This window comes from Amia ocellicauda, chromosome 12, assembly GCF_036373705.1.
Source record: "Amia ocellicauda isolate fAmiCal2 chromosome 12, fAmiCal2.hap1, whole genome shotgun sequence".
NCBI classification, from domain to species: Eukaryota; Metazoa; Chordata; class Actinopteri; order Amiiformes; family Amiidae; genus Amia; species Amia ocellicauda.
Window position 1 is genome coordinate 19,343,697 of NC_089861.1, and position 24,055 is coordinate 19,367,751.

At 42.9% G+C, this 24,055-nt stretch overlaps 1 protein-coding gene across 1 annotated transcript; it reads right to left on the reverse strand.

Moving 5' to 3' along the window:
- Nucleotides 1–8,322: 8,322 nt before the first annotated feature.
- tmem132a (transmembrane protein 132A) lies at nt 8,323–22,759 on the reverse strand. The gene is made up of 11 exons (XM_066719510.1): nt 22,726–22,759; nt 21,565–21,773; nt 21,282–21,455; nt 20,558–21,105; nt 19,917–20,069; nt 18,627–18,825; nt 18,283–18,426; nt 17,746–17,948; nt 11,008–11,236; nt 10,645–10,836; nt 8,323–10,107 (listed from the first exon to the last, which is right to left on the reverse strand). The coding sequence occupies exons 1-11, from the start codon at nt 22,757–22,759 to the stop codon at nt 9,313–9,315; spliced, it is 2,880 nt and encodes a 959-aa protein (XP_066575607.1). The 3' UTR covers nt 8,323–9,312.
- Between the last annotated feature and the right edge of the window lie 1,296 nt (nt 22,760–24,055).

A 24,055-nucleotide genomic window follows, 5' to 3' on the forward strand; every position in this document is an offset into this window, starting at 1 on the left:
GGAATACAGTTATAAACCCCGTCCCCCTGAACCTGAGATAGACGACTTTGTGAAGGGACTCCTCATTGCAGTGTGCAGCTGGGGGAACGCAGTTAAACTGCCCTTGGTTAAGGCTGGTAGACTGAGACTAAGTGTATCATCAGCATCTGGGCATAGCAGGGAAGTTACCCGTCCTTGAGTCTTTGACCCTCTGTAAATCAGTTGTTGTCTGATACAACATGCTCCCGCTGCTGCAGTGAGGGATTTCATGTTTTAGGTGGGGAGGTTCGTTTTTATTACTCACATATAGTAATGGACGGGAGACATGTTCTAAATGTGGATTGGTTTTAATCTCATAAAACGGGTATCTTTTCGGGTGAACAGTTGTCTAGTAGGATCTCCTGGTAAAACAGTGTTTGGTACAACTTTGAAAATTATAAAGCCCATTCTCCCTTATTAAGAACTGCTTCTATAATTGGTGAATGTGTTTGATGTATGCCTTGTGTCTTGTTTTACTATACATAATTATTTTTCACTTTTATATTTTATGAAGATTGATTTGCACAGATAGTTCTTTTGCATTTTTGCACATTAATTCGTATTAGCCATTGTGCGATTTCTCTGTGATTATTGATATTTATTTTATCTTAACGCTTGGTATATTTTATAAGCTAATAACACTTTAGGCAGCTGAGCATTGTTTGCCATCCTGTGCTATTTTTAAGATTGTCTGTCCCTGTTGAACTGATCAGTACTTTTGTAATAAATAGTTTTGATTTATGACTGGCTTCTCTCAGATTAATTTACGTGGGAACCCTATATTATATTGGAGGTCCTTGTCCTCATTAATATAAGTGGCGTAGTTGTGCATCATTGTAGTTGATGTAAACACCTGCTACACTACATTAGCCTCCTCTGCTGTGACGTCCTCTAGGACCAAAGGAAATGATCCAAGTGCAGGCTTTTAGAGTTGAAGCAGATAATCCAATAAGGGCAAAGCGAGAGAGCATAAACAGGGACAGTCCAGGTCAAACGATCAAGCGAACAGGCTAGTAGGGAGATCCGAAAGGGGAAAATGAGAGAAGGAAGCAAGAGGTCAAAAATACACAGGAAGGCCATCAAGAAACAAGGCTTAGAAATGACCCAGGTGAGAATGCAAGTACTGTGAAGGAGAGAGGGATTGAACAAGGTGAATGAAGGATTGACCAATGATAGGAGAGGAGGACAGAATAGGTGCACCTGGTAGGGAAGAATGTGGAAAACTGGTTTGACTGGATAAAGGAAAGGAGAAGCACTAAACTAGTATTCGGGAGAGGGAGACCTTTGGTGGTGAACTAAGGTAGAAACAGGGGAGACCGTGACATCTGCCATATTTCAATCCACAAATATACCAACTATTAAACCTAATTCAACTGCTTCCACCAGCGTAACACATCTGTAATGAGGGGTCATTACAATATTTGAGTTGTAGGATGTATAAAGCAACACAGACAATCTCTCTCCCCCACTCCACACACTACAGGATAATACGCGAACAGAACTCCAACGACCGTAATGAGCATATCTCTAAATGTACAGTATCAGTGATCTCCTCACTGCTTGGTTACACACTGGAACAGAACAGACCATAATAACCACAGACACACAGTCTAGTCACAATCCGGCAGGCGCACAAACTGAATCATCCAAATACTTTGTTGATGGCGAAAACTACTTTCACTAGTTGCCAGTACTGCAACTTATTAAAGTCACTGAAAAAGTCTGATAAGTAACTAAATAAATACAATAATGACACTTTCATTATTTGTATTATTATTATTTAGTCGCATTTCAGTAAAGATATTACTTTTGTAGCGTAAGGTAAATTTCAATAAAAGAAGTGAATTTATAGTATCACCTTATCAAGAATCCTAGAATCTTGTAGAACTCAATTTCTGTAATAATTGGACGCAGACACCAATTCCAAAGATATAAATTCTCAAATGTATTAAAAACAAAGATAAAATGTAGCACCACAGTAGATATAAAAAAATTGAAAAACTAATTAAAATTCACTCAAGATCAACAAATCAAAGACAAATCACTTTCCGTGACCAAATCAAAGACCATGGAATGGCATCTGATGACACACAAAACGTTACACAAAATTACAAACACATTGACTACAATACCGGTTAGTAAGACGAAGATGAGTCTCTCATTAGTATTGTTAGTCTGACATTAAATAACTAATGCAGGTTAGTATTTAAGTCAAATAACTTCTCGTTATATATTTCAGTCTCATTTACGTTTGGGTGCCGAGAAAGATTGTTTCATTTCTTGTTACCACAATTCTACCTAATTGATTACTGTTCAATGATTAAGGATAAGCAGAGCCACCTATAATCTAGTGTCTATTAACGTGTGTCAATTTCACACTAAACAGTTAAACAGGAATTAAAATATATTTCTCGGCGTTGACAGATTTTATTTCTAAAATTGTCAAACAAAACAGTTTAATGCAGCACTCATTTATATGTAAGAAAATACTAAATGATATTACACATTCTAAAGTGTATGACTCTGTAGTGTTATGTTGGGTGTATTTGGATAAGAGCATTTGGGCTCTGAGCTGAAGCACTGATCTAAAGAAAACCTCTGCCCCCCAAAGTTATCAGATTTCCTTAGCTCATCAGCTTGGAACTGGTTTGCATCAAAGTGACAGTTTTGGGGAGGATGGCACCAAGAAGAGGCCAAATAGTTTGGAATTCTGCTATGAGATGTCTGGAGAAAGGGGCCTGTAGGTGATAAAAACTCTTTGAAGTGGATGAGAGCCGAAATCCCGACATAGAGCTACGAACCCGGGCCAACCGGCATTTCCAAAAGATGGCATGGATTGACATCAGTCATAAATCAAGCCCCCCTCCAATAGGACACTGGGGGCTGAAACCGAAATCCAATCTCAAGAACTCAGGGACCAATCATCTATTGATCTGACAGACTATAAGGAACAGCGGACAGTCAGTCTCTCTCTCTCTCTCACCTGAACCAGTAACTCGCTGCCACATCTCAACCTGTAGCTCTGTTGCCAGAACCGGAACCAGAAACCAACCAAGTCTTTGCCGGCAACAGAAGAGTTAAACTGGGAGAAGGAGATTGAGCCGTACGAAGAATTCTTTTAAAGGACTTTATTAAATAAAGAACTTTACAGACTGCGCTGCCCGCCTGTGCCCACCTGATCAGTGGAGTTTTACAGCTGGACAATTGACTAAGTCGACTGTATACGAAAGTGTCAGTCATTTAAATAGCTATTTGAGTCTTAAGAAACTTGACCCTTGGAACAAACAGGGCCCTGCTTTCCTCAAAGACTTTGTCTTCAAATAAGTACGGTGAGAGACCCTGCTTGCCAAGAAGATTTTGTGCACAACCTTGGAGCCTTCAAACCAGTGGAACATCTGTTTGGAAACGACTCTACTTTCGCGAAACCCCAACTTCCAGGTGCATCGACTGAGTGGATGTTCTTGGACAAAGCCGAACTGGACTGCCTTTGTTCCAAACCACACGGACCTCGTGCCGTGTGCTGTTATCTGAACCTGAAGACAGAGAGGCCTCTCTGCGACGAAGTTCAGATAAGTTTAACAGTTTGGAGTTCATGATTCATGACATTTGAGAAATCAATTAGAAATGTTAATCTGTGATTCATAACTCTAGAATGTGTAATATCATTTAGTTTTCTTAAATATAAATGTGTGTTGCATTAAACTGTTTTGTTGATAATTTTAGAAATAAAATCTGTCAACGCCGAGAAATATCTTCTCATTCCTGTTTAACTGTTTAGTCTGAAATTGACACAAGTTAATAGACATTAGATTATTGGTGGCCCTGCCTATCCTTGATCAATGAATAATAATCAGTTAAGGGAAATTGTGGTAACAAGTAATGATAGGATCTTTCTCGGCACCTAAACGTAAATGAGACTGATATATATATAACGAGAAGTTACCTGACATAAATACTAACCTGTGTAGTTATTTAATGTCTGACTAATAATACTAACGAGAGACTCACCTTCGTCTTACTAACCGGTATTGTAGTCAATGTGTTTATAACCTTTTTTGTTTAACGATTTGTGTGTTATCATATGCGATCCCATGGTCTTTGATTTGGTCACGGAAGTGATTTGTCTTTGATTTGTTGATCTAGAGTTGAATTTTAATTAGTTTTTCCCTTTTGTATAATTAGTGTAGTGCTACATTTAGCCTTGGTTTTGAATAAATTTGACAATTTGTATCTTTGGAATTGGTGTCTGCGTCCAATTATTACAGAAATTGAGTTCTACAAGATTCCAGGATTCGTGATAAGGTGATACTATAAATTCACTTCTTTAATTGAAATTTATAAGTTTACCTTATGCTACAACTCACAGAATAACATTTCTAATTGATTTCTCAAATGTCATGAATCATGAACTACAAACTGTTAAACTTATCTGAACTTCATCGCAGAGAGGCCTCTCTGTCTTCGGGCTCAGATAACAGCACACGGCACGAGGTCCGTGTGGTTTGGAACAAAGGCAGTCCGGTTCGGCTTTGTCCAAGAACTTCCACTCAGTCGATGCACCCGGAAGTTGGGGTTTCGCGAAAATAGAGTCGTTTCCAAACAGATTTTCCACTTGTTTGAAGGCTCCAAGGTTGTGCATAAAATCTTCTTTGCAAGCAGGATTTTCCACCGTAGTTACTTGAAGACAAAGTCTTTGAGGAAAGCAGGGCCCTGTTCGTTTCCAAGGGTCGAGTTTCTTAAGACTCAAATAGCTATTTAAATGACTGACACTTTCGTATTCAGTCGACTTAGTCAATTGTCCAGCTGTAATACTCCACTGATCAGGTGGGTACAGGTGGGCAGGCGCAGTTTATAAAGTACTTTACTTAATAAAGTCCTTTAAAAGAATTCTTCATACGGCTCAATCTCCTTCTCCCAGTTTAACTCTTCTGTTGCCGGCAAAGACTTAGTTGGTTTCCTGTTTCGGTTCTGGCAACAGAGCTACAAGTTCAGTTGTGGCAGCGGGTTACTGGTTAGGGTGAGAGAGAGAGAAAAAGTTACTGTGCGTTGCCTTTTAATGCCTGTCAGATCAATAGATGATTGGTTCTTGAGTTTGTGAGATTGGATTTCGGTTTCAGCCCCCAGTGTCCTATTGGAGGGGGGCTTGATTTATGACTGATGTCAATCCATGTCATCTTTTGGAAATGCCGGTTGCCCTGGGTTCGTAGCTCTGTTTCAGGATTTCGGCTCTCGCCTGTTTCAAAGGGTTTTTATTACCTCCAGGCCCTATTCCCCAGACATTTCACAGCAGGGATTCCAAGCCATTTGGCCCATTCTCGGTGCCATCCTCCCAAAACTGCCACTTGGTATAGAACAGTTAATGTGCCGATGAGCTCAGGAAATCTGATAACTTTGGGGGGGGAGAGGTCTTCTTTAGATCAGTGCTTCAGCTAAGGCTCTGAATGCTCTTATCAAAATACACCCCCACTTAATGCTACACTTTTTATCTTGAAATTGCTGCGTAATTTCTGTCTCTTTAAAGTCGCTTCTTCCATCTCTCTGGAGCTCGAGACTCTCAGTGATTAATGGTCCCTCCCTCACAGATGCGCATGTGTGCCCCCCCCCCGAGTGACAGTCCTGCCGCAAAATGCATTTGTGGACTTACTCTTGCACACCCTAAATTAGAAAGTTAATTATTCATTAGATACCCTAATGATGTAATATAATGTAGTACAGTGTGAAGTCTCCCCAGCTGACACTACGATCCGGGATAACAGTTCAGCATGGAGGTTCTGAATATTATTTAGATGTTGGGCTAATTAACTTCTAAATCTATATTAATTGAATATGTAGAGTACAATACTATTATTATTAATATTTGTATTTCTTGGCAGACGCCCTTATCCAGGGTGACTTACAACATAAGTGCAAAACAAAGTGCAAAGATACAGTTACGTAAAGGCATCAAACATTACAACTTAAATTTACAAAAAACATAGCAATTCAAAATAATACATTTTACAACTTCCAATTTACACAGGCAAGTACAGTAGGTGAGGTCATACATCCTGGACAGTAAAAGCTAAGTGCTGTCAAGATGTCAGGTCACAGTCAAGGGCTACGGGAAAGGGAGCAAGGTGGAAAACAATCAAAAACACAAGAAGCATAATAAAACTGTGAAGTGCTATCTAGCGGGGATAAAAGGACTAATATTACAAGTACAGTCTGAAAAGATGTGTCTTGAGTAAGCACCGGAAGTAGGTCAAGGACTGTTTTGACTTCGGTGGGCAGGTCGTTCCACCATTTAGGGGCCAGGAATGAGAAGGAGCAGCTTTGGAGGAAGGGGAGCGGAGAGGAGGCAGAGTTAGTCTTCTGACACTGGAGGAGTGCAGTGGTCTGAGGGGATGTATGGAGAGACGAGTGACTGAAGGTAGCTTGGTGCAGTGTGGTTGAGACATCGGTAGGTGAGGGTCAATGTCTTGAACTGTCTTGTGCCGCTATCGGGAGCCAGTGGAGGGAGCGGAGCAGTGGAGTAGCATGTGCGAATCGGGGCAGAGAGAATACCAGACGAGCCGCAGAGTTCTGGATGAGCTGGAGCGGCGGGTAGTAGATGCAGGCAGGCCGGCCAGGAGGGAGTTGCAGTAGTCCAGGAGGGAGAGGACCAGTGACTGGACGAGCAGCTGAGCCGAGTAGTCAGTGAGGAAGGGACGGATCCGGCGTATGTTGTTCAGGAAGAATCTACAGGTGCGTGTCAGCGTGGTGATGTGCTGGGTGTAGGAGAGCGCAGGATCGAGGGTGACTCCTAGATTTTTAGCAGAAGAAGGAGAAAGTGTGGGGGATTCCAAGGGGATCGAGATGGAGAGGTCAGCAGAAGGTGAGGAAGAGTCGGGGAAAAACAGGAGATCCGATTTGGAGAGGCTGAGCTTGAGGTGGTGTGAGTGCATCCAGGCAGAGATAGCAGACAAGCAGGAAGAGATGCACGAGGGGATGAGAGGGTCAGAAGAGGGAAAAGACAGGAAGATCTGGGCATCATCAGCGTAGAAGTGGTAGGAGAAACCATGGGATGCGATGAGGGGGCCAAGGGAGCGAGTGTAGAGAGAGAACAGGAGGGGGCCCAGGACGGAGCCTTGGGGAACGCCTGTGAGGAGAGGTTGGGGGGTGGATGAGGAACCTCGCCATGTCACTTGGTAGGACCGGTCATTGAGGTAGGAGGAGAACCAGGTGAGAGCAGTCCCAGAGATCCCAAGGTCAGCAAGGCAGGAGAGGAGGATGGAGTGATTGACGGTGTCAAATGCTGCAGAGAGGTCAAGGAGGAGAGAGTGAGTGCAGTGGAAACAAGGGTGGAGGGGAGGGAGGCGAGGGAAAGGGAGAAGGAGATGAAGTGGTGGTCTGAGATGTCCATGGGTGTCACGGAGAGTGTTGAAGGGGAGCAGCCTCTAGAGAAGATGAGGTCTATCTGGCAGCCAGCCCTGTGAGTGGGGGGAGACAGGGAGAGAGATAAGTTAAAGGAGTGAAGGAGAGGAAGAAGTCCAGCACAGTGGGAAGGGTTGGAGAGGTGGATGTTGAAGTCTCCCAGGAGGATAGTAGGTGAGGACAGCGTGGGGAGGGAGGAGAGAAGAAAGTCAAGTTCATCCAGGAAGGAGATGGGGCACTGAAGGCTGCTGGCGCTGACTGCTGGCACAGAGGTGTGGGGGGCTGTTAAATACTTCACCTGTAATTAATTAGGACAGTGCACACTGTGTTGCGTTGAATGACACAAGGCTGGTCAGGATGGCCCTCTATCCCACTCAGGACTGCTAATAGCACAATTAATGGCCACTTTATATCTGAATACAGACAAAGACAGTGCCAGACACACGCAGTTACACTGAACCATAGCTCGTAGTAATGCTAAGTAATCACAGCCTGCAATGTAACACGTCTGGTTTACAGAAAGTGCGTGTCGAATGTGCTAAGTAAGTTGCTAAATTAACTAACAAACAGTCGCTGCTCTTACTACAATACAGGTGCAAGATATATAATTTATAGCTAAACAAGTAACCATGTAAACAATAAATGTAACTCTTAACTAAACTAGGAAGCATTAGAGAAAAAAGCGAGACTTAAGTGACTCCTCAGCTGGCTTGCCAGAGTGTCCAGTGGCAACGACAGAAATACTCCGGCTAATCTAAACTGTATTAGACAATAAACTCACAAGGCTGGTCAGGATGGCCCTCCCTCCCACGCAGGACTGCTAATAGCACAATTAATGTCCGCTTTATATCTGAATACAGACAAATACATTACAATATAATACAGACAACACTATACAGCACAGTGCCATACCACACAGTACTGTAAAATACAACACAGTACTAAACAATCCAACACAGTACAACACAGAACAGACATGAAGTCCAGGACTCAAAGCACTAAGACTGTCGAGCACAGATATGAGAAAAGTTTGGAAAATTTTGTGATAGCATTTTTACTTTACTGGTTAGTTTTAGTTTTATTTGGTTTTATTTTTTTATAGAAACCTCATCTTTCAATGTTAACAATTTTGCTTCAAAAGCACCAAAAACAAACTTGAACTGAAACTGACTTCCAGAATTGTGGACCTACATTGGGATCTATTTGTTAGTTTCCCTTGTGAATATTTACCATTCAATTACTGAGAACAAAATAGTACAGTACAGAACAATGCAACACAGTTCAGTACCCTACAACACAGAACAGAACACTATAACACAGCATAATACATTGAAACACAGTACACTATGCTAAAACACAGTACAGTAGAACGCAGTACAACACAATATATTACAATGCACTGCACTATTTCAATGAAATGCTTCTGTATTTAATCAATACAACTGGCCCATGAAGTACAGGATGAAGAGTGTCACATATAAAGTAACAAGTAACTCTAGATTCAAAATCAAAATGATCATAGTTAATTAGTCAATGTTAGTTTTTGTATTTGCATTTTTATTTCCAGAAGTAATCGTTTTATTTGACCATATATTTCACACAGGTGTCTGGATGAGGAAACTGCAGTACAGAGGTGCCACAGACAGGTGGTAGTGCAGTACAGTGGGAGATCACAGTGCTACAGCTCCAGTGTGCAGCCCTGCGCCACTCAGTGTCATAGCTCCACCCCTACATACAGCTCCAGTATCTACAGGTAGAGAGACACACAGGCAGGAGGTAAAGGAGATAGGGAAAGAGGCCAGGTAATCAGTAACTATGTGTTTATCTCTGCACTGTATTGTATTAACACACTCTCTCTCTCTCTCTCTCTCTCTCTCTCTCTCTCTCTCTGACTCTCTATGTCTAGCCCTCCTTTTGGAAGTACATCCCTTCCACACAGTCTTGGGCACTGGGCAGCCTGTCATCGTCCACTCCATCTCCATCACTCTCTCCATCCCCGCCACTTTCTCCATCTCCCTCTCCCTCCCTCCTCTTCATCTCCCTCTCTCTCAGGGCACAGGGCAGGCAGTTGATGAGGAAAAGCACAGAGGAGAGACAGAGAAGAGAGAGGAGGGCAGCCACCCCCACCTCCAGCTCACCATCCCTCTCTCCCTCCCTCACACTCTCCCCCTCGTTCCCCCTCTCCCGGTTCAGATCAGAGTCAGGGGGAGGAACAACGAACAGTCCATGGTCATGAAGACTGGGTCTCACCACGGCACTCTCCTCCCTTTCCCTGCCCCCCGAGTGGCTGTCATTGTCTTGGAAACTGTTCTCAGAATCTGACTCCAAGAGAAACTCGGAGATCTCCAGCAGTTCAGACTCCGCCTCCTCGCTTCCCACTGCCCGGGAGGCAGGCTGCAACTTCACCCGCACCCAGCCAGAGCCCCCCGCCAGGGCAACGTCCCCCTCACTCCCCATTGGCTGGGAGCTGCGGCAGGGGACGGACACCAACTCTGCTCTGAGCAGAGGCCCGCCCCCGTCACCCCGGGCAACTGCCTTGGGAAGTGGGCGGGGCTGGTCACTAAGGGATAAGGTTGCCACAGTGACCACAGAGTCCGCAGCAGATGTGAGGCGCAGAGAATAGAGGGCGGGGTCAAAGGTCGCCAGTGGGGAGGCCGAGGCGTCACTGAATTGCAGCCACACACTGAGAGAGCCCTCCTGAACAGAAAGAAAGAGAGAGAGGGTTAATACAGCACAGACACACTGACTGACTGGACACTACAGTACATTAACACTGCACTGAGAGAGAGAGGGTTAATACAGCACAGACACACTGACTGACTGGACACTACAGTACATTAACACTGCACTGAGAGAGAGAGGGTTAATACAGTACAGACACACTGACTGACTGGACACTACAGTACATTAACACTGCACTGAGAGAGAGAGGGTTAATACAGTACAGACACACTGACTGACTGGACACTACAGTACATTAACACTGCACTGAGAGAGAGAGGGTTAATACAGTACAGACACACTGACTGGACACTACAGTACATTAACACTGCACTGAGAGAGAGAGGGTTAATACAGTACAGACACACTGACTGACTGGACACTACAGTACATTAACACTGCACTGAGGGAGAGAGGGTTAATACAGTACAGACACACTGACTGGACACTACAGTACATTAACACTGCACTGAGAGAGGTGATTCAAGTGGTTTTAGGGGGCAGAGGGCTTACCTCTCCATAACTATGCAGAATGTGTTGGGCGGTGACTGTTGCCGTGACAACCGCGGGGTGGGAGGGACTGGCGGTGATTGACAGGCTCAGTCCAGTCACCAGCTGCACCCAGAGGTCATCCAGGGTCACAGGGTCAGGTGAAACAGTGACCTCAACTGCCCCCAGCACACTGTCCCATTGAGTGGACACCACCTGGGAGACAGAAACAGAGATTTAGTGCAGTACAGTATATAGTAAATACACAACAGCGTACACACACACACACTGTATATTACATTAGCACGGCACTGAGAGAGACAAACTGGCTGACTGGGCACTGCATTAAATTAAACTTATGTGATTAAATTATGTAATCACGATGACCTGAAGTGATGTCATTCCAGGCTCTAAGCCAATCAGTATGCCCCGTTCATCCAGGTGGGCCACGCGGGGGTCCTCCACTCTCAGCCAATCGCGGACCAGCGCCGTCACGTCCACCGACCAGTCAGGAGAGCCCAGCATGTAGATCAGCCGACTGCGGCCACGCAGAGGGGCAAGGGCTGTGAACTGGGCCAGGACCTGCACTGAGGAACGCTGGAATACTGGAGAACAACTGAGAGAGATAGGGTTTAATGCAGTACCGTACAGAGTGAACAACAGCTTTGTAAAGTACAGACACACACAGTACAGTACTGTATGAGAGGCTGTTTGAGTCAAAATTACAGCTTTTTGGATATGACATATGGTGAAATGTCTAAGGTATATGGTGAAATGGATATGGTATATACTGAAATGGCTATGGTATATGCTAAAATGGCAATGGTATCTGGTGAAATGGCTATGAAATGGCTTTTTCTGTGAGTGGTTTAGCACCACGTGAAGTTGGCGCCCCATCTGTTCAGAATATGAATACAAATATTTCCATTTGTTTATGCTGTGTTTGTGCTGGTTTGTGCCGCAAAAATCATTGTTTGTGCCGGTATGGTTCCTGAGATATTAAAGATTATATTTTATGTGTTGTGACATCACTCAGCACTCCATCAATGTCCACATCACACCAAAATAGTCTCTTTCATTTGTGCTAAGTTTGTGCCATTAAAATAAACATTTATGCTATTTTATTTCTCAAGTTATGCGATACTTTTTTAATGAGTGCGGTCACTCAGTACCCCATCAACTCCCAAATTGCACCAAAATAGTCTCTTTCGTTTGTGCTGCAGTTGTGCCGGTTTTTTAGTTTTTTAGATATTCATTTCTTGTATTATCAGTGATGATGTCACCTAGCACCCCCACAATCTCCAAATCGATCCAAAGTGGTGTCAGTTATGTGCTGGTTTGCGATACAAAAATCATCGTTTGTGCCAGTATGGTTCTTGAGTCTATTGTTTGTGCTGATATGTGCCACTATAAGAAACCTTTGTACAATGGCACTTAATTCAAATGGGATTGAGTAAGAGAGACATGATGATAATGGGAAAAGGTTAGTAACAGCTGACAGATTACACACTAATGTCAATATACAAAAGTATTGGTAAAATCAAAATGTATTTACTTTAGTATAAAATGTTAATTTTAACTAACAAACATGGACAATCAGAACTTGTCTCAAGGTCAAATTATGTAAAGAAAAATATATGAAAATGTATAGGCTGTAGAGTAATGTTTTTGGTACAGATTGGCTCATATGTAACTGAGAATTCAAATAGCAATCTACCTAATGCAAACTAAGGTGAGCTCAGTTAATTTCTAGTTGGAAGCATCAACACATTTTCATAACAACTGTCTTTGAACAAACCTCTGTGAAGGCGGCACAAGACACCCGTCTGTGACTCTTTAGGGCTAGTAGGTGATGGCGTTCTGTACAGTTAACAAACCACATTTTCTTATTCAAATAGTCTGATAAATCACATGATTCTCCAATGTTGCCATTGTCTCAAACATCGAGTTGCAGACAGTTAAACTACATGGGGCTACTTCTTATTTTTCAACATATTTAAAAATATATAAAACAATTTTTTATTGAAATGTAAGCAGTTCAAGTCTAGTGAGTAACTGAAATGGTACAATGGTAAATGGTAAACTGCCAGAGGTTAAAAAAAAGTTTAGGTTACCAAAAAACTGAAAAATAATGTACATTCCAGAGAACAAGTAATGGGTTAACAACTTACAACTGTTATGCAGCAATGGAAGTAAATTAAGCCTTGAAAGTTGATGCTAACAATTCCTACAGATGTCCCGACATTTGTTGATTACTTACAATAGCAATATACTACTTCCTGCAGTACAATACTGTCCAAATAATTCTGAAGAGAGTGTAGTTACACAGTCTGTTCCAACACTGCTTTTAAACAGACAGAGGGTTTCAAACTAAAGGCACTTGGTAACTGGAGGAAGCTCTGACAGGAAGAGGTCTGGCAGACCCAAAGCCACAACAGACAAGACAAGTTTCTGAGAGTCAACAGCTTGTGTGATAGGCAGCTCACAGGACAACAGCTTCAAGCACAGCTTAACACTGATTGAAGTAAGCAAGTCTCAGTTTCAACTGTGAAGAGAAGACTTGGAGCTGCAGGTTTGACAGGTCGAGTGGTAGTAAGAAAGCCATTGCTAAGATGGCAAAATAAGAAAAAGAGGCTTGCCTGCACCATGAAGCACAACCAGTGCACTACTAAAGACTTATGTACCAATTAATCAAAATATGAAATCTACGGTTCATCACGCAGGGTTTTTATATGCCGTCAAACAGGCAAAAGGATGGTTCCTCAGTGTGTGGCACCAACTGTCAAACATGGAGGAGGAAGCGTGATGGTCTGGGGCTCTTTTGGTGGATCCTGACTTGGTGACTTGCACAGAGTGAGTGACACCCTGAACCAAAACGGCTACCACAGCATTTTGCAGCACCATGCAATACCCTCTGGTATACGCCTAGTTGGTCAGTGGTTCATCCTACAGCAAGATAATGACCCAAAACATACCTCCAGGCTATGTCAGAACTACCTTAGAAGAAAAGAACAAGACTTGGCTATATGGTGCTTCAAAAAGGTTTTCTGCTTCAAAAGAGTTCTGCTTGTACGTTGCACTGTAATTCGTTAACAGGGTACATTATTCGGCTTCCGACAGAAAAGCAGTCAGGTTTGGACTGCCAACAACACCAACCAAGCAATGTTCTGGTTTAATAATAATTAAACAAGTCATCACATCAAGCTGATTTGGGATGAACTGGACAGAAGGGTGAAAGCAAAGCAACTTACAAGTGCAACACATTTGTGGGAACTTCTGCAACAGTGCTGGGAAGAACTTTTCAAATGTTGGGGTAAAATTGCCCACTATGTATTGTATATACCCACTGTATAATACTCTGCATGTTGGGAGAACAGAGTACAAGGATTTTTATATAACATATTCTACTAACTGTTAGGAATTATTAAGCTTTGTTCTGATATTAGGTAGGCATACTGATTATTTAACCTACTGTAACCATGTAACTCATTGTATTGTATTCTTATTGTAGGATTAGCCTTTAACAGAAGTTGCAGAGTTAACACTGTCATATCTCACTGGAAACGTTGCCGTGGCAAGGGGGGCTGAAATGTGTCATTATTGCAGAAATAACATAAATAACATACTCGTGCAAAACTATTTCTGTGAAAGTCTAGACACTTGAACTCACGGCCATCCCCTCACCTTTATTTTGGAAATGTCAAACCACAATCTCCCTATATTTATATTATATTTTGAGGAACAGCTCAGAGCTGACAACATAAACAATATACATGCTGCTCTTCAGACAAACCAGAAATAAGATCAGAGTCCCACGTCATCTACTGCTAGGCAAACCGTGCAGACATGTCAACCGAAAGTCTTGAGTGTGTTAGGAGTTATGATATTGGACACATTCCATGTCTGCCTAGCAACTAAATCTGTAATATGTCCTGCCCCGAAACGGACTTCTGACACGTATAAAACTGTGTGCTGTGGCAGAAATAAACTGAAGACAAACAATCTGGCATTGTGTCGGTGACTTTTTTCTTCCTGAGCTCATCTCCTGCGGAGGATCTACCATCCTGCACTGACGGTGCTGGCTTATCCTAGTCCAGGGGTTATCCTAGTCCAGGGAACCTGAAGGGTTTACTTCTGGTGAAGTGGTTGTACCTTAACACCAAACAATACTTGATTTCCATTGTAGAAAGAATGCCACGAGTGTGTTCGGCTGTTATATCTGCAAAAGGTGGCTACTTTGATGAGTCAAAAATGTAGGTTCAAACGATTCCATGATTTATTTTTATCTCCAACTGTTTATTTATTCTATGCTTTCATTTCAGAGTAAATTGGGACATTAAACTGTAAATTTAAAAAAAAAATGAAAAATTGAGGTGTTCTAAAACTTTTGACTGGTAGTGTATATGAGTAAAGCTTTCTCTATCAAATAAACTAATTGAGATATTTGATTAGGGTCGTTCCATGAGCAAGTTCTGCGAGAATAAAGTATCATTCGAAGTGTGACTCCTCATTGCCTATTAAACAGAAAAATACATTGGGGCATTATTTCCTATATATAGTCATCTTATTTTTGTCATTGTAGGCTATTTTAGTTTTTATTTAGTACTTAGCACTGTATTATGATAGGACGAGACGCTTGTCTGGGATCCAAGGCTTTGATAATGTGATTGGGTATTAGGCTACAATTTAAGATAAAAAAAAATGGAACATCGACGAATCAGCTCCTGTCACTATCACATGCATACATGCTATGCTGCCCACTGTTTTATTAGGCTACATGTCTCAACTTTATATTAAATAAAGGAGATAATTTTTAAAGCAACATGTATGAAATCACTTAAAATGCGTGAACAGCATTGACCGTCTAGTTAAGAAGCTGCCCTGGATAACTGGTGTCTGGTGCAAAAAAATACCTTTTCAAATTGTATAGGGTTCACATGGAGGGATAGCCTACTTCCATGTACCCAAAATGCAGTGGTGAACCTGTTGATAACATGTAACAGTCTCTGAACTGAAAGTTTATTCATGTTGTCATGGTTTCCAATATTTGTTTGCGGTTTCTGTTGGAAGCCGAATAAAGTACCCTGTTATGGAATTGCAGTGCAATGTACAAGCAGAACTCTTTTGAAACAGAATACCTTTTTGAAGCACCACATGGCCAAAATAGCTTATACATAGGGCACCAACGATGGTTTTTGTGGCACAAACCAGCACAAACGCAGAACAAAAAAATGACACCACATTGGATTGATTTGTAGATTGATGGGGTGCTAGGTGACATCATCGCTGATAATAAAAAATGTATATCTAAAAAACTATAATTACACTGATGAAAACAAATACAGCACAAACTGGCACAAACATAGCACAAACGCAGGATACTATTTTGGTGCGATTTGGACGTTGATGGATGCTGGGTAATGTAACTCAATAAAAAAGTATCGCTTAATAACTTGGGAAATAAAGTAGCACAAATTTTTCTTTTAACGGCACAAACCAGCACAAACGTAGCACATAACATCATTTGAATGAAAGAACTGCAGTCTTGGATGCACCGAGGATTATGAAATAATAAAAGCAATATATTTTAGAGGTTGGCTAACACAATCCATTGTACCATTCAGTGTTTAAATTACCAAGGTATCTTTTGTGGGGGAAAAATATCAATATCCTATCCTGCCTTTGTCCTTGGTGTGCTGTTACTCCTAACTTGGTTATCAGCAGCTCACATTCCTTTCTTGCAACTGGTAATGTAGAGGTTAATGATTACTATTCATGAGTAATGATTATAACATTGATGAGATGGGAAGGCTTAGTTTAGAATGCCAATTAAATCACTGCTATAGTTATTAGAAATGACCAGACACTGATTATAATATGTTAGGGCCCCTTGGGGGTATGTCCCAGAGGGGGTATAGAATCTTAAAACTTTTGGGGAACTTTTTGGGTCATGCTAGCCTAAAATTGTTTGAGTTCTATGTTGCGCTGTTCCCCCCGTGCACGTAATAAATTCTGACTAGAACTCCCAACTCCAAAACTTTTTTCTACCACAATCTTTACTCAACAGGTATCAGAAACAACACTGATATCTTAGATAAAAAGTAGAAAATATTACAAAAATGCAGTAAACACATGTCTTCGACAATAGTTTAACGTTAAACTAACTGAGTTTACAAATGGAACATCAACCTTTTTACAGAAAACAAAAAGAGTTATCCTATGAATTCATTTGTCTGAGAAATAAAAACATTACCCTGCAGCTAAAGAAAGCATTAACACAAATTTGCTTTATTCTTTCAATATCCCTAGATGGGTCAATTAATCGCGAAGACAATTCGTCCGCATCATACGTTCTCCACTTGAGCATTTGTAACCATGAGTGCATCAACTTATTGTAGAGCCATAGAATGCATATATTTATAGGCCTACAGGTAGGCTATATAAATATATATACACACAGCCTCTCATAGTACTGTACAGAACATCCTGTGAGATATGCTAGAGTACAGCATATTTCTCTACAATAGAGAATGCCTTCACTGTGCTGGCCTGTCATGAACTCATGTAAGCTGCTGGATTTTGCTGAGTTCTTGTGTTCACCTTATGACCTGAGGCATAGGCAGAAAAGGGCCATTTCCTGAGGTACCTCGCTAACTCAGCAAAAAACAACTGGTCTGAGGGGTGCTGGGCAATCTCATCACGTTTTGAGCTGATGGTACAGAGGGGTTTGAAAATTATGGGCTGGGTTAAACCCTTTAAAAGTCTAAAACCGAACAAAGGAGGAGAAGAAGGAGAAGAAGATGACAGAGAAGAAGACCAGAGAAAGACTAAGATGGACCTCGCCTGTCTGTGGCTATGTTAGGGAGGAATAGGGTATTCTGTAATTCCTTTTCTGTAACTCAAGAGAAGCTTAATATTGCATATTTTATTAATGCAATCAAATATTAGTTTCACATTACATTTTTCCCATTAATGCGCACTTGTGACAGGCCACGTTTTCCCTCAGAAAGAATGAGATGATGGTATGAGTTTCAGTTCAACTGTAATGCAGATTGGTGGGAAGTTAGACGTGTGAAAAATCCCTCTTACAAAACACACACAATACAGTTCAGAACAGTCTCTCACCCTCTCCCAGTGTCAGCTCTCCAGTCCTGTATCAGGTTGAGCTGGGAGTCAGACAGAGACACAGACAGGGGCAGCTGCGGCGCCCACACTGTCAGGCAGAGGGAGCCAGAGAGCGCCCCCAGAGAGAACTCCACCTCCACGCACACACCCCCCGGCCCGGATTCGCTGCCATCCACAAACAGGGCGGAGCAGTCACTCGACACCTGCCAATGGAAAGAAGGGAGGTGACTGGTGATACTTGGGAAACTAGAAAATTCACTGCATTTTTTAGAGAAATTCTCAAATGGTCACAGAGAAAAACAATGAATTTCTGGGCTAAAAAAAGTACAAAACAACAAAGCAACAATACCAAGAATGAAAACAATAAGAAAATGAATAATGACAAAAACACTACTATTCTAACTACTACTAGATGCTGCTGCTTGTATTACCACCACAATTACTACTTTTGCTATTATTTATACTAATACGTCTTATAATAATAATCCTATTAACCCTAGTACTTGGTTATTACTATTAGGCCCCCATCTTAATTACCTTAATGATGTTCTTGTTAGTGGAGCGGCAGATTGCAGCACTGGTGACATCTGAAACCTTCCCATCATGCTCCACTGCCAGCACAGTGACAGGAAGAGACACGGGCTGGCCGGTGAGCACAGCAGTGTTGATCAGGGAGGTGGTCTGCAGGGAGACAAACCATTAGGCAACTGACGACATTTTGGATCAGAGGCATTAAGGGTTAGAGGGAAATGCAATACATTTTCTCTTACTGCAGTGTATAGACTATATACTACACAGTATAGACATACAGTACATTACACAAGCAGGACAATACAGACACACACAGTACAGTACAGACAAACACAGTAGGCCTATAGTACCTCAGGGATGGGTGCAATGCCCACTATGTCAGTGTGAGTGAAGGTGAATGTGGACACAATGCCCCCTAGTGGAGGCAGTGGGTTATTGCGTCCTGAATACTCCACCCCCCACAGCACCCTACGACTGAGCGCCCCCCGCAAGAGAGGAGCCCCCCCAGACTGCACAGAGAGACACGCCACCTCCTGATAAAGAGAAAGACTGAGAGAGAGAGAGTTAATACAGTACAGTACAGACACACTGACTCACTGGACACTACAGTACATTAACACTGCACTGAGAGAGAGAGGGTTAATACAGTACAGACACACTGACTGACTGGACACTACAGTACATTAACACTGCACTGAGAGAGAGAGGGTTAATACAGTACAGACACACTGACTGACTGGACACTACAGTACATTAACACTGCACTGAGAGAGAGAGGGTTAATACAGTACAGCACAGACACACTGACTGACTAGACACTACAGTACATTAACACTGCACTGAGAGAGAGAGGGTTAATACAGTACAGACACACTGACTGGACACTACAGTACATTAACACTGCACTGAGAGAGAGAGGGTTAATACAGTACAGTACAGACACACTGACTGACTGGACACTACAGTACATTAACACTGCACTGAGAGAGAGAGGGTTAATACAGTACAGACACACTGACTGACTGGACACTACAGTACATTAACACTGCACTGAGAGAGAGAGGGTTAATACAGTACAGACACACTGACTGACTGGACACTACAGTACATTAACACTGCACTGAGAGAGAGAGGGTTAATACAGTACAGACACACTGACTGACTGGACACTACAGTACATTAACACTGCACTGAGAGAGAGAGGGTTAATACAGTACAGCACAGACACACTGACTGACTAGACACTACAGTACATTAACACTGCACTGAGAGAGAGAGGGTTAATACAGTACAGACACACTGACTGGACACTACAGTACATTAACACTGCACTGAGAGAGAGAGGGTTAATACAGTACAGACACACTGACTGGACACTACAGTACATTAACACTGCACTGAGAGAGAGAGGGTTAATACAGTACAGACATAATGTAGTACAGTACATTAGCATAGCTAATGATTATTATTACTTTATGCTATGTGTTGTTTCTTGACTACAGTGTATCTGTACCTACTACTATTACAGTACTGATATTTATAATAACAAAAATCACCATTAATAACATGCATATAAATATGTATGGTAGGACCTACAGTAGGAGCTGCAGGTCACTGTGATGAGACTCCTCACTCGGTACCTGTCAGTCTGGGAGAGGCTGTTGATTCGGTGACAGATCAGTGACATTGTCTCGTGCTTCGCCCCCACTGACCTCTCCACGCCAACAGCCCAGGGGCCAGAGGTCACAGCGGAGTCAGCCAAGATGGTCAGCGTGCCCTTCTTCACTTTCAGCCTGGGAAGAGAGGGGGGGAGAGAGAAAGATAGGGTTGTTTGCTAAAAGTCTGTAAATGTGGCATATGCACCTGTACCTTCATGTTCATTCAAATGTGTCACTCTGAATGCACACCACTGTATAGGTTTTGTAATGAAGTTAGAGAGAGTACAGATATGTGAATGGGTACTAGAGAGAGAAAAATGAAAACTATTAATACCAATCTGGAAAATAATTACAAATTACACTGAACAAATGCAATTGAATCCAACATTAATCTGCAGTGCTATTTGTCCTTATAGAACGAGTTCACCCAGGCACAGTATCTGCTCAGGGTCAAAACACCAATCACAGGAGACCCTGACCAAAGACAGACTAAGTCATTCCTTGTCATGCCAATAAAGCAAATCAGAATTTTATTGAATTGAGAGAGAGATGACAATTGACAATGAAAACTATCAATAATGGATTAATAAAAAAATGAATAAATAACAACATCTCCCAGTCACCTGATCACCACCACATCAGCACTGAAGTTGGATCTGAGTAGCACGGACACCACGATTGGCTGGCCGGCCTTGACTGGACCCTTGCAATAGCCAATCAGCACATTGGGATCCAGCCAGAGCTCCTCCCCTTCCTGTGTGCGGTGACGGGCATCTCTCTGAGTGCCAGAACAGAAGGAAGAGGAGGAGGAAGCGGAGGGGGTATGCATGCCTACTAAATTATCTTTTCTCTGTCCCTCTCTCCCTGCCTCTCCCAGATTAACCGCTCCAATGTAATATAGTCTATTCTGAGATTCCTGCAGTTTGTCCTCCTGGCAGGTAGGGGACACAGCAGGGGAGCCCGAGGTGGAGTAATACAGCTGGACCTGAGCACCCAATGTGCCGGGACTTTTTCCGGGACTGTTCTTGCGCAGCCATGCTGTGTGTTTGCCTGCATGCCTGTGTGCACGTCTGTGCGTGTGACGGAGCGTTTGTCTGGGCATGGGGGGGTCCCAGGGAGAAAGCCAGGTTTCTGGGAGTGAGAGGGATACAACGCACACCCCCAGAGGAGCCTGAGAGAAAGGGAGGGAGGGAGAGAGAGTTAAAACCATATACTGACTAGACACTACCGTACGTTAATACTGCACTGAGAGAAAACAAGTCCAATACAGACACACAGAGTAAAGACACACAGACCAGTACAGATGCAAACAGTGCAATACAGTACAGTGAGTACAGGTGTGTGTACCTCAGTCAGACAGGTGGCTCTCAGTTCCTGTGTCTCTTTAAAGGCATGCAGAGTCACGCAGCGCCCCCTGCTGTCACCCCCCCGCCAGTGAAACAGCACTCGCACCCGTGATCGCGCCGACACCAGAGAGGCTGAGAGAGAGGGTGAGAGGGGGAGGAGCGGCCCTGAGTACTCCTACAGCAGAGACACAGAGAGAGAGGGTTAGAACAGTGTCCGTCAGTCAGTCATTCAGTGTATCAGTCAGTCAGCTAGTGTATCAGTCAGTAAGTCCACTTCGTCGTACCTGGGTGACAGTGTAAGGCCCAAATGAAGCCTGGACTGCAGGTAAGCCTGGCGCCCCAGGCCGGGGCAGCAGGAGCAGGGGCAGTGAGTGGGCCAGGAGGCTGGAGTTGGCAAAGAGATCCTGCTGGGCCTGGGAGAGGGGCAGGGCTGCCCAGGACCCTGACACTGACAGCTGGGCTGGCAGAGAGAGAGGGGGGAGGTGAGCAGACACTGGGGGAGAGAAAGTATGTTGGGGAGGGAGGGAGAAAGAGAGAGAGAGAGAGAGAAGGGGAAAGAAGGGCAGAGTGGCAGGTGAAAGGAGAGAGAGAGGAGGAGTGAGAGAAGGACAGGAGGGCAGAGAGGGACAGAGTGGGAGAGAAGGAGAGGGACAGAGAGAGAGGGAAAGAGAGGGAGAGAGTGGGGGGGACATCAGATTATCCTCTGTCTTTCTATCTGTCTGCACATATAATCTCTTTGGCCCTATTACATATGAGTGTCAACATATATACTCCACTCCACATAAAATACCTGAAAGGAGATGGATAGAGAGAGAGACACCAGAGAAACAGAACGACAGAGAAGAGAGGGAGAGCCCCTTCACTCTGTACAGGCACAGAGGAGGAACCTCAACTAATACTAATACTACTAATAATAATAATAATAATAATGATGATGATGATGATCTCACCAGTCAAAAGAAGGCCGCAGAGGAGCATCAGAGCCCACGTGTGTCCATGACCACAGCGTGACGTCAGGGATCCCCTCTCCCACAACCCACTGTGCTGAAGCATCTTGTCTGCGCCTGCGCTGAGGGTCCGGGTTCGAAAACGTTTCTTCGGCTATCGGCCTGACGTCACGGTAACGGAATTCATTGTCCAGCGGTAATATTGCAGTGCGTTTTAACAACACAGTCAGTTACACATAACAGATCTAAAGCAACGAGGCACAAGCCAACACAATGTCCTGGAACATTATATAAATATAATGTTTTCACTTTAAAACAAATGTTACTATTATTATTATTATTATTATTATTATTATTATCTGATACAAGACGCGTTTCTTCAAAGTTATTATGCTGAAAATATTGGATTAACATTATCAAATTACGTAAAATACTGCAAATTATTATTAATAGTATTTATAATAGTAAACTATGCTGGTAATGACTGCACTGCAATACGAGCCTCCTCTCCGTCCGAGATGACTTTGAACATGTTTGCAAAGTCGACTTGACTCAACTATCCCTCGCGATTAAAATGTAAATAAATAAAACCTAGTACATATTCGGAAGATTTTTCTTGTTTTCTTTTCTTCTTTCCTCCATGTTTTGTCTTGGCGTTTGTTGTGACTCCTCCGTTGTGTCTCTCTCTCTCTCTCCCTCTGAACAATAAACCAAACGTAAGAGATTAATTCATTCAACACATTAACCCCCCCTCCCCGTTATTCCTCTCTCTCTCTCCCCCCTCACTTTATCTCAGTGTGTGTGTGCTGTACTGTGTTACCCTCCCTCTCTCTCTCTCAGTCAGTACTAACTACTATGTCTATAATCCGGTGATAGTTGATTAAGTGAACACAGATCGGGATCTATGACCTGGATAAACCTCTTTGTTTGAAAAGCAGCCAAAATGCACAGTGTTTAGATACACTCCTAAACACACACACACATTGCACTCAGTCAGTCAGTATATATGTCAGTTTGTCAATTTATCAGTCAGTGTCTCAGTCAGTTATCCAGTCAGTCAGTCAGTCACACAATGTAAAGAGGACCAAGAGAGAGACATCAGGGCCATTGAAGTGGAGCAGAGAGACAGATCTGTTGGCCCAGAGACAGACAGATGTCAGCAACATTAATGGTAATCCTCTGCTGTGTAATAATGTGGTATCTATCTACACAAGTATGTCACTGAGGGGGTGGGGGGGATAAAACAGAGGGATTAAAAATTATATATATATATACTAATCTCTAACCCAATCCCTCTGTCCCTTTCCCTCCATCTTCCTCTCTCTCTCTCTCTCTCTCTCTCTCTCTCAGTGCAGTGTTAATGTACTGTAGTGTCCAGTCAGTGTGTCTGTACTGTATTAACCCTCTCTCTCTCAGTGCAGTGTTAATGTACTGTAGTGTCCAGTCAGTCAGTGTGTCTGTACTGTATTAACCCTCTCTCTCTCAGTACAGTGTTAATGTACTGTAGTGTCCAGTCAGTCAGTGTGTCTGTACTGTATTAACCCTCTCTCTCAGTGCAGTGTTAATGTACTGTAGTGTCCAGTCAGTCAGTGTGTCTGTACTGTATTAACCCTCTCTCTCTCAGTGCAGTGTTAATGTACTGTAGTGTCCAGTCAGTCAGTGTGTCTGTACTGTATTAACCCTCTCTCTCTCAGTGCAGTGTTAATGTACTGTAGTGTCCAGTCAGTCAGTGTGTCTGTACTGTATTAACCCTCTGTCTCTCAGTGCAGTGTTAATGTACTGTAGTGTCCAGTAAGTCAGTGTGTCTTTACTGTACTGTATTAAACCC